At 34.2% G+C, this 12,134-nt stretch overlaps 1 protein-coding gene across 1 annotated transcript; it reads right to left on the bottom strand.

Moving 5' to 3' along the window:
- Positions 1-419: 419 nt before the first annotated feature.
- On the bottom strand, positions 420-8,578 carry LOC129216086 (actin, cytoplasmic A3a-like). The gene is made up of 5 exons (XM_054850235.1): positions 8,421-8,578; positions 4,970-5,112; positions 3,750-3,973; positions 2,578-2,840; positions 420-1,094 (listed from the first exon to the last, which is right to left on the bottom strand). The coding sequence occupies exons 2-5, from the start codon at positions 5,093-5,095 to the stop codon at positions 577-579; spliced, it is 1,131 nt and encodes a 376-aa protein (XP_054706210.1). The 5' UTR covers positions 5,096-5,112; positions 8,421-8,578; the 3' UTR covers positions 420-576.
- Between the last annotated feature and the right edge of the window lie 3,556 nt (positions 8,579-12,134).

Consider the following 12,134-nt stretch of genomic DNA (forward strand, 5'->3'; position numbering starts at 1 on the left):
TTTTCGCGATTCCGACAGACTCGTGAAAATCATGAAAGTTAAAGCCTCGTGAAAATAAGTGCTTTTACAGTACTTTATCTAATGAATTTCTGTTAAAAGAGGAAAAATAATTGAACCGTTTATTTCAAAAACCAATCAAGAGACAAACTCTAAAATTTCGGTAAAAAAGCATTTTTACCTTCGTATTAAATTTTTTCTATGTGGATTACAATGTTTTAAACTAAAAGGGATCCATATTTAGGTATATTTATTACAATAAACAATGTTGTAATCATTATGGAATAATTTAATATGGTGATTTTGATGTTTTCCTAAAATTAGCAATTTTGTCGCTTGACTGATGATTGAAAACGATTCAACTAAAAATTAAAAAAAATAAATAAAATCGCTTAGACGCTTTTGAATGAAAGACATTCGGAAAAATATTACATTGACTTTAATTGTGATAGGAATTACACCAGTATACCACAATCTGTGAGTTAAGCATCAGCCTTATCTTACAGCAAGTTGGAAAAGAGCGGCGGCAACCGAGATTAAATATAATCCAAATGTCTCTGGTGACGAAGAGCGTCGTGCTTAGAAGCACTTGCGGTGGACAATGCTGGGACCGGCCTCGTCGTACTCCTGCTTGGAGATCCACATCTGCTGGAAGGTGGAGAGGGAGGCGAGGATGGATCCTCCGATCCATACGGAGTACTTCCTCTCGGGGGGTGCGATGATCTTGATCTTCATGGTGGAGGGTGCGAGGGCGGTGATCTCCTTCTGCATCCTGTCGGCGATACCGGGGTACATGGTGGTACCTCCGGAGAGGACGCTGTTGGCGTAGAGGTCCTTGCGGATGTCGACGTCGCACTTCATGATGGAGTTGTAGGTAGTCTCATGGATGCCGTTGGATTCCATTCCGAGGAAAGAGGGTTGGAAGAGGGCTTCTGGGGTACGGAAGCGCTCGTTTCCGATGGTGATGACCTGTCCGTCGGGCAACTCGTAGGACTTCTCGACGGTGGAGGAGGAAGCGGCGGTGGCCATCTCCTGCTCGAAGTCCAGGGCCACGTAGCAGAGCTTTTCCTTGATGTCGCGAACGATTTCTCGCTCAGCTGTTAGTGGTAAAAACAAGAGATGGAATTAGGAATAAAGTATTTGCAGAACTAATAACAACGCTGCAAAGCGCCCACATGTTTAGACCTTTTGTACTAAGAGACTCTTGTAACCGTTAACCTCAAAATACGTATTTTAGTCAGCTGGTAATAAAATAATGCAGGATTTTGAATGAAATGCTTGCGGTAAGTGAATAAAATCATAAAACGTTACTAAGCGCATTTTAACCCACATGTTTAGATCGTTTACATTGAGAGACTCTTGTAACCCCGAACTTGAAACAGGCGTTTCAGTTATATTGTTAATAAAAGAGTACACAGTAACGATTAACGAAAAAAATGTTTGCGAGAAGCCAATAATATAATGGCAACGTTACTACGCGTCCCCCCCCCCCCCCCATATGCTGTGATCTTTTGTACTGATAGACTTTTGTAACCTCAAGCCTGAAATACAGCGATTGGTTTTTGTTTGTGGTAAATGAGTGAAGTAATAACAATGTTACAAGGCTCATTTTCATCCACAGGTATGACTTTTTGCATTGAGGGATTCTTATGACCCCGACCCCCAGAAAGCGCGTTTTAGTTCTGTTGATAACAAAATATTAACGCAGCTGGGACTAAAATGTTTTACGTTGAACTTATGAAGTAATAACTTAACTGCTAAGTGCATTTTTGTCCGCAAGTTTAAATCTTTTACATTGAGGTATTCTCGCTACCTCAAGCTTGAAACTTGCTGCTGCAACTTAATTTTTATGTTTGTGCCTTGCTAAATGCAAGATTAACTGAAAATGAGCACAATCTGAAAAAGCGAATGATTGAAGTTTTACCCCGTCGCATGCTTTTGCTTGTTGACAAATTGGATTTTTAACTTTATTTTTAAATGTTCCATTTGCATTATAACCATAAAACTTTGGATTAATGTAAAATGAATTACTAAGAACCACCGGTGATAATAGCTCAGTTTGGCTATTAAAAAAAAAAAAAAGGAAAAGGGCAGATACGACTTTTGTACTTAGCACGACAGTATCACGCTGTAATGCCCGATTTAGTGTTTCTACCTTAATAAAGGTTTAAAGTTAATCATAACAAAGTGAATAACTATGTGAGGGAAAAAAAGATTTCTGCAACTAAATCATCCAACAAATGAACGTCTATGCCACTAGTCGCGTTGAAAGTCAGACGCCCGAATCGCCGATTGAAGTCTTCTGATTGGTTGAAGAAGACTTCAACAGATGGTACCGGTCTCTGACTGAATTTCAATTCGACTGCATAATATGGCAATATTGGGGGGGGGGGGGGAGGGGGGAGGTCGTATTCGAGTTTTAGTCAACGCAGCTGATGAAGCGCTGGTCGAAGCCTTCTAGTTGAAGATGGTTTCAAACGGTGGTTCGGGCGTTGACTGAGGTTCGAACCTTTTGGTGAATAGCGCCATCAAAGAATCAGAAGATTTTTCTGACTTGAATATATTCTGTGGTAGTCTTACCTGTGGTGACGAAAGAATATCCCCTCTCAGTGAGGATCTTCATGAGGTAGTCGGTGAGATCTCGTCCAGCCAAGTCCAATCGCAAAATGGCGTGAGGAAGAGCATAACCTTCATAGATGGGTACAGTGTGGGAAACACCATCACCAGAGTCAAGTACAATACCGGTGGTACGGCCGGAAGCGTACAGGGAGAGTACGGCCTGGATGGCGACGTACATGGCAGGACTGTTGAAGGTCTCAAACATGATTTGGGTCATCTTTTCCCTATGAATGGATTAGAGCGGATTCGTTAAAACCAATCTTCATGTTTTCGGAAATATTTATTTTTGGAATATTTATTATGCATTGGACACATTTAAGTGCTGAGACACACTGACGAATATCCATCTTTTTTTACAATAAGCATTTTATTGAAAGTTCAGAATAATTGAAAAAAAAAATCAATCTCTAAAATTTTATCACAAAAATAATTTTGCGTTTTTTCCCCAGACTTAAATGCTTTTTTTTTTAATTATATGCTTCTGTACTAATTTTTATAGTTTTTTTTTTATTTCACTAGATCTGGCTTCAATCTTCAAACTGCGTCATATTTTTTAACTATCAATGCTAAATTTTCGCATTTATCGTATAATGTCCTAGGATTCAATATTTTTCTAAAATCCATCTCTCGAAGTCGTTACTTTAATCAGCAAATAGTTATGTAGTTTTTAAGATTTCGAATGCTACTGCACTGACGAAAAACATAATGCTCGTTTCAAGTGAGGGAATAAATAAGGGGAAAAAAATACTGTCTCGGCCAACTAAGAAAAATAGTGCTTCTATTTTGACTCTGATAAACATATTTATTTTGCAACTTTTCAAATATCAGTTTCTTTTTCTCACGTAGTTTTTAATTTTTAAAATTTTTATTGCATTTACTTTTTTTTTTTTTTTACTGAGTGACGTGAAAACAATGTTACATGTTTATACAGTGAAATGCACACAAAATCTTTCTTCATGCTGTGCGAACTTCCACAGAGTCCTCTCTACTTTTTTTTTAATTCAAAATAGACATCGCTTCTAGATAAGTCAAATATTTAAGGATGTTTAATGTTACTACTCCAATAATTAAATCGAATTTTCTACGTATGTTGCAAGTTTGCAAGGAGTGAGAATGCAACCACTACAAGTTACCTGTTGGCTTTTGGGTTGAGTGGAGCCTCAGTGAGCAAGACAGGGTGCTCCTCGGGGGCGACTCGGAGCTCATTGTAGAAGGTGTGATGCCAGATCTTCTCCATGTCATCCCAGTTTGTGACGATGCCGTGTTCGATGGGGTACTTGAGGGAGAGGATACCTCTCTTGCTTTGAGCTTCATCACCCACGTAGCTGTCCTTTTGACCCATGCCCACCATCACACCCTGTCAGAGAGAAATGTCGCATGCTCAGAACTTTTGCGAAGGTCAAGCACGAGTGCAAGACACATCTTTTTAAGATAATGAATCTAGAACTGTTGTGGTCTGCTTTAACACATTTTTAATAATTAAGTTGAGAAAAATTACCTGTTTTTTATATATTCAGTTAATTATAGTGATTTTTAACTTAAAGAACAACTTCTTTAGCTGTGATAAAAAGAGTTATAATTATTATTATATTTTTATTTTTATTTTTTAAATTCTGGTTCTTTTTCTCAACCGCCGTCTGCTGCTTCAATTAATCTATGGTATGGCAAGTAGTTATTAATCGTCTTCAGTAAGTTTGAAATTTAGATTTTATTTTCATACCATGGGTGAGTCTTAGATTTTGTAAAGGATAAAATCCAAGCATTGTACATATAGAGTATATGATAGAAATCTTGTGATGCTATATAATAAAAATGGACACTTAAAACATGTAGACATTCGTTTTTTTTTTTTTTTCTGGTTCAAAGTTGCATTACTTTTATTAAAATATTTTATCATATCTCGTTTCTCACAATTACCCTAAGTAGCAGGATAACTTTCAGTTAGTTTAATTCTTCGAGGGACGCTGACCTTCTTACGAGAGTTTGATTTTTCTGTTGAAGTCACTTTGTCTGTTAACTTTGCCTGAAATTTAGGGGGCAGTGGGGGGTTGATTACCTCCTGACTTAAAAAAAAAATAATGCTTGGTATTCATTTTATCGACTCATTGAAGGAGTGAAAAGCTGAGTCAACCGCCCCCAACCGGGGAATTGAACCCGGGGCTGTGGCGTGGAAGCGCTACCACTAAGCCACTGGGTTTCAGTAGATACTAAGCACTGTTAAAATATGGGTGGGGCAGTCGCAAAAAGTCAAGTGGTTTATCAAAATTGCTCTTCAAGACTTCATCCAATCTCAACTGCACGAACTTTAATGAACAAAGGTGAAAGTGACGATTATTGAAAGCCGTGAACTTACCTGGTGCCTGGGGCGTCCGACGATGGAGGGGAAGACGGCCCTTGGGGCGTCATCACCGGCGAAACCGGCCTTGCACATGCCGGAGCCATTGTCTACTACGAGAGCGGCAATATCGTCGTCGCACATGGTTGATGTGGATCAAGCTGCAACAAGGAAACGGGGGAACATCAATCTAATGACATTCAATTCAAAATTCTATCATTTTCATGTCAAGGAAAGTTTTCATAAGCTTAGCTCTCCGTTCGAGTCTGCACTTAAGAGAAAATACTTAAGTGCAGGGGCGCCCCGATGGGAGGTCACTCTGACCTCCCAAAAATGTCTTTATTTGGCAAATTTTGTCTGACGATTCGGCGAAATTATCATCGTTCGGCAACATTTAGAGTCCTATTCGGCAAATTGAGAATTTCATACCTCCAAAAAATTAAGTTCGGGGCGCCACTGCTTAAGTGCATCGAGTTATGCATTTATTTCTTTGAGGAACATTAGCTTTGCAATGACTATAAGAGCTAACTTTGTTTTCAGAAGAAAAAAAAACGTAAACAATGCTTTTTTTTTTTGCTTAATACTAAGATTCTAATGTTTCAATAATGTGCAAAAAATATAATTTATAAATTATTTGAATTTGATAATTTAAGGATTAAATTTTGAACTTAGTTGACACATTATGTCGCATAATGGTCTATAAGAGAAAGCTTCTGTATTTTGATTTTGAAAGATTTTCTTGAACTCCCGTTTAAATCGTGCTAATACTGAATAGTTAAAAAAGAAAAAAAAAATTTTTTTTTGAAACGATTGCTTCTAAGTCTTTTGCATTGATTTAAAAATTATCACATGTTGCACATTTTTTCCTACACAAATTACTCTACTTAATTTGACTTTTAGAGTGTGTCAAAGCAACAGCAAAAATGTATCTGCCTATTTTAGTGTAGTTTGACGAGTATAAGTTTTAAATATTTGAAAAATGTAATACTTAAATCATTGTTTCAAAATTACGTCGTGAATTGTAAACTGATTTAAAAGTACTTTATAGAATATAGTTGTTCGATTTATTAGATTCAATTCAAGTTTTGAAACGTAAAACATTGAATTTTTTTTCTTTATAATGACTAATGACAAAACTAGAAGAATAACTTTACTTCAATCTTTCCCCCCCTCCTGTTTAGAAATTTGTTTTAATGCCGTTCAACGTTTTTCATGTAAAGTATAATTCAAACAAAAATTTTATATTGATAAGCAACATATTTATCAAAATACAATCCGTGCCATTTACTATTGAACTACAGTATTAGTTTATATTTAGTAACTATTATGTTCGAAACTGACGGGATTTTAAACACATTTTATTTCAAATAAAAATTGGATATTCTATTTTCACTTGAAACAAAGCTCTTGTCTTTAAAATTTAGTTGGATAAAACATTTATAATTTTGCGGACATAAATATTTTTTTTTCCTCAAAGTGCTACTTTTTAGACAATGGAAAAAATTTATTTTAGATACATTCATTTTTTAAAAAAAATTTGAACAGCTGACAATTTTAACCAGCTGTAAATTATTTCTGAATTAAAACCGCTACTAAAGTTTGTTATTTTATTATTATTATTTTTATTTATTTATTTATTTATTGTCTTAAAGACTCCATAACAATGTGCTCGAATGTGGATTGCATTTTCGAGAGTGCATTCATTTATATTGGCCAAGTAGTCGCTTTTCGGCACCTGAGGGTCAAAAGCTTTATATGCATAAATACTGATTTTCAGATATTTTATTCGTGCCTTAAAAATTTCTACTTAATGTCAGGGAGTTAAAAAAGAGATTTAAGTTAGTCTGGTTAACCGCGTAAATATTTAGTCATTAATTTTGGTAGTATCAACAAAATAAATCAATCAAAAATTGCTTTTTCTTTCTGACTTTTGTAGCTAGTTTGAAATTAAAATGACGATATCTTACAGTATAGCGACAGATAAAGCAAAACGGAACACATTTTCAATAGAGTTAAAATTGGTAACCTTTTAAATTATATGATAAATATAACTAACATAAAAGTTCGCCATTCAAAAAACATAAAACATTTCAAAATGAACAAAAGCAATTTAAATACATTTGAAGTAATGCAAATACTCTCAACAAACCGTTAAAACAATTTTTATTTAAAAAAAATGGGAGAGAAGCAATTCTTTGAAACGTTAAAATCAAAATATTTCTTTATGTCGATTCCGTTAAAACTCTTTCTCTTTCTCTGTGGAAGAGAGAGAGAGAGAAAATGGGATTACTGTTTCTTCAAAAACCAGCAATCTTGGGAAGAAACAATGCTTTTTTGAAATTACTCTTCTACTATTTTCAATGAATATTGAAAGCAGAAAACAAATAACTTATAATTTTACAAACTGCACTTAGAAAAGTCAAGCTTTTAACAGTTAGGCATTAAAAAAATTCTTTTTCTAATTAAAATATGTAAATATTCGAAGTAATTCATAAATTTATTCTATCTTTTCGTAGAATATTTAGTAATCTACATATAGGTATTTATTTTTAAAAGTTAGTTGTTTGCTTACTAAATACTTTTTAGCAAGTTAGACAATAACAATTTAGCTAACTTATTTGGCTGCGTTTACAATATTAATTTCCTTTGAAATGAAGTGAAAAAAAATTAAATTCTAAAATGAAAAATATAGTGTGTTGCATATTATTTTGAAATTTATTTCAAAGTGAGGAAAATATTTCAAAACTGTTCATTAATATTTAATAAACTTTTTCCTTTCTTTATTTTGTTTATTAGACAAACACTTTCGAGATTAGTACAAAGCATTTATTTTGCTCAAAGAGACATGAATTCAAATTAAAAATTCAATTTTAGCCTTTTCTTGATAGATGTTTTTCACACGAAAATAACTATTTTTTAAATTAGAAAAGAAGAAAAGAAGCCTAACGTATTTGTTAACGCAATTTCCAAAAATTAAATAAGTTATAAAAAGGCTTGTTTTACGGCTGCAAACAAGAACCTACTCAACTGCATCAAACATATTACTATCTGCAGAGACCGAAAAATATTTTAAATCCTAAGTGCGAAGAAATAATTTAGGGGACAAACAAAATATTTCTCAGAGCTTACAGGAAAATTCAATGAAACTCGGCTTCAGAAATATTTTTGTTCTAAAAGATTTAGTAGCCAAGGTATTTTTTTTTAAGTCGCCGAAATCTTTCGGACCCTAACCAAACGAATGAAAAACCAGAAACCTATGTTTCTGTTTGAAACCTACTACACATATATTTTTCTAAAACTATCCTTCTCATACTTTTTTGATTAAAAAAATAAATAAATAATAAAACAAATAAATAAAACGTTGATAATCATAATACGAATACCGTATCACAGCAGCAAACACCAGATCACAAGAAATAATCCAATAGAGCAAAGTATTAATCCAGCAAGATGTGTCTTGTTCACCTACCGTGGGAGCAGCAAAAGCAAAAGATCTGAAGACGCTGGGATCCTAACTCACAGTGGGAAGACCTACTGGAGAGAATTCTAATTTGTACCTAACGAGTCACGTGATCCTAAACAAGCATTATTTGCTGGGCGGAGCGGACCTTTTTTTCTTTTTTTAATCCTCTGTTTCCTTTCCCAAGCAGTCTTTTTTTATTTTTAATTTTCTTTTCGAATTGCTCTTCAGCCTCGCCATTTCCAAAGTCTTCCAGCACACGTTCGCTAGTAGGATCCCATATAGGGATGGAAGACTACCGCATTGTCCTGGTCCCCTGTTCTATTTTTGGCACCTTCGAAGCCAAATAGGCCTAAAAGACGTGCTTCGAAGTCCACGCTGGTATAGCGTTACTTGCAAGCTGGAATCGTTGAAATGGAGCTTAATCCAGACTGCTACAAGGAGATAATTATTATGCCGTCTATTTTCGTTTTTGAGGTGGCACCAGGTATGTAGCTCACAGCTGGCAACTGTATGGTGGTCACGAACAAAAGATTTTCTGCTTTCATGGTAGCGACAATTAGTTTTATTTTTAATTGGAGCACTGGGTTAGTAGCAATCTAAATAGCAGTATGTCAACAATTGTGAATAATTAGAATGAGACCGATTCTGCGCTTTCAGTGTCAGATCGATAGTATTAACTTAAAGAATTTTGATTGGGAAATTCAAATAGAAATGGTACAAATATATTTAGCTAATTTCTTTTTCATTTCTTTCAAATCAAATGTGATTTTATTTTTTATATTTACAAAAATGATAAAAACGTGAATCAAAATGCACTTTTTCTAATAACATGAGTTTAACTCATTTCTTAGATGTTTTTGCGAAATTTTAATTCACATAAGTCAACATAGTTTGGAAAAAAGAAATCGTACCCTGTTGTTAAAATACTGTAACAAGTTGGCAAGTTTTTCTAAACAACTTACTCATTTTCAATATCAGAAAATACCTTTCTTTTTTCAAAAACATTGTACTTCATTGTAAAATATGTTTGCCATCTACGAATGTAACAATGAAATTAGCAATGATAATAGCATTTAAAAAGGAACGATACACTATCTTTTATTCCTAAGCTGTCTAAAGTTTGTACCACTCATCCCGAATGTTATGATAAAATAAAATACTTTTGATTGACCAAAACATGAAATTCCTCCCTGGTGGAATAAAGTTGTATTTTTAAAGGAGTCCGATTTTTCAAAATGCGACCTTTAGAGAGTATTTAAAATGTTCTGCTCTCATAGGCAGAATATTTTAGGCTATGTAATATTTAAATGAAAACATTTTTTCCCTCTAGATAATAGAAACAGCAGCGCAGAAGTATCAGTGCGTAAATATTCATTATTTCGCTGCTTTTAAAAATTGCAGTCGCTTAATATGACATTGCGCGATTAAAATTCTTAGTTTTAATCAGTCTCAATATTAAAATTAAGTTTATTGCAATTTTAATATTTAAAACTCGCTGAATAATCTAAAATTGTGAACTCAAAAAATTGTTACTATCTTATTTATTGTTTCTTTTTTTAAAACATATAAAGAGTTACATGATAGCGAAATAGAGGCCAAGTCGGAACTTTGAATTTTTCACAATAGTTGTAATAGATTTCGAACAATGTTATATCAATTAAAATGCGACTGAACATTTACATCATTAAAACGGATAATTCGTTGTGTAAATATTTACTGTAATGGGTTTTTTTCCTTTGTTTATTTTAATGCTCACACACATAGTGGAACCTGAAATAGTTAACAACTCTTAAAAAGATACTCTATGCAACGGGACCACTATTACAAATTTGTTGTTTGCCAAAAGTATGTGTGAAACTTGTCAACTTTTCAGAGAGGGAGAACAAAGCATGATATGTAGAATTATCAAATTTTGGTACAGAATTATAGGAAAGTTTTTATTTTATCATGTTTGGTAGTTCATATTCTTTCTGCTTAACAAATTCTGGCTAGAAAAAATACCACTCTAAATACATATCCTGTAAGTAGAAAATGGTCAAACTTGACAGACCAAATTTTGTCAAATAACTAAAGATATTTATTATTGATTTTAAACAATGATTCAAAACCAGTTCTGCACGGTGACAACCTGCGTGTTGTATGCAATGACTGAAGCTGAAAGCTTAAGATTGTGAATGAAATATTAATTTAGCCTCTGAGATGCAATCTCAGTAAGCTGTCACACATTCTGTGAGCAAATTTTCTAGAATTGACAACCTGCATTAACAGGAGGTTTTTTTTTTTTTTGTTCTGCTTACAAGAACCACCTCTTTTCCCATTCAGAACTCCATCAGTGTATGCCTGCACTAGCTCTTTCCATGCTGTATCTCGTTAAACAATTGTGTTGCTGATTGTAACTATGATGCTGGTTGGATCCTTAGAAAGAACAACGTTAAAATCAAATTGCGGACACGTGTCAACAGATTTCACACACGTGTTTCGGGGTTACAAGGAACTCCTTTTCAAACCAAAATAAATGAGTTTATGGATGAAAAGACGTCCAGGCTTTTGTCGTATGCCCACGCAAAACCTGAACCTAGTTGCCTGACTAATATTTTTTTGTTCTCCCCAAAAATTCACCAGCTTTCAATAATATACCTGTAGGTAAGGGCACTATGGGGTACTTGAGATTTAAAGGACACTATTTCCTTTTTTTTTTGACGTAGAGATTTATGCATCATCTAACTCAACTTATCCTGCTCTACTAGGGGCTCTGGCCACTGCTCGCTTCGCATACCAAACCCCGTTTGGCGCCTACGGCGGATGACAATTGATGATTTAAATGCTATTTTATCAATTCATATCTCAATCCTTTTAACTTTTAGGGGGTGGAATAGAGTGGAAAAGCTTCCCCCTAGATATCCTGTATCCTATGATACCAGTATTAATTTGTTATACATACACTGTAAAAAAAATCCGGAAACGTTTCTGAGTATATCGTGCAGCTGTGGTTCATGAAAGTTTCAAAAACGTTTCTGAGTATTTCGGAATCCTCTTTCTGTAATGTCCAGAAACGTGTCTGAGTATTTCGGAATCCTCTTTCTGTAATTTTCAGAAACGTTTCTGAGTATTTCGGAATCCTCTTTCCGTAATTTCCAGAAATGTTTCTGAGTATTCTGTGCAACTGTGGTTCATGAAAGTTTCGAAAACGCTTCCGAGTATTTCGGAATTCTCCAAACAATTTTCAAAAAAGGTTTCCGAGAATTTCGGAATCCTTTTTCCGTGATTTTTTCTAAAATATAACTCTTTATTATAGTATTGCATACCATATCAGTTTCAATTCTTTCATATCTAAGAGCAATAATACAAGCAATTTTAAAATCATTCGTGGATTTTTTTTTTTTTTGAATTTCTAATGACAAATAGCATGGTTAACAGCATAACATATGCACAGTTATAAATTTTTGAAAAATTATGAAATAATCTAGTAGTTTCATTCCTAATCACAAAATCGTCGGGGAATTGGAGGGGGGGGGGGGTACCTTCTGAAAAGTGGGGATTGTGTGTTAAACAATCTTAAACTTCAGTTTTTCTCTCAATATTTTCAAGACAAAACTATCAACATATTGTATTTTTAATGCAGAACTTAAAAACATATCTTGTATCAAACTTGATAGCTTTTATTTTCGGATAAAATTTGACATGACTTACCTACCCTTTCGCGTTCCGGAATTCGTTCAC

This window comes from Uloborus diversus, chromosome 2 (genome assembly GCF_026930045.1).
Source record: "Uloborus diversus isolate 005 chromosome 2, Udiv.v.3.1, whole genome shotgun sequence".
Classification (NCBI taxonomy): Eukaryota; Metazoa; Arthropoda; class Arachnida; order Araneae; family Uloboridae; genus Uloborus; species Uloborus diversus.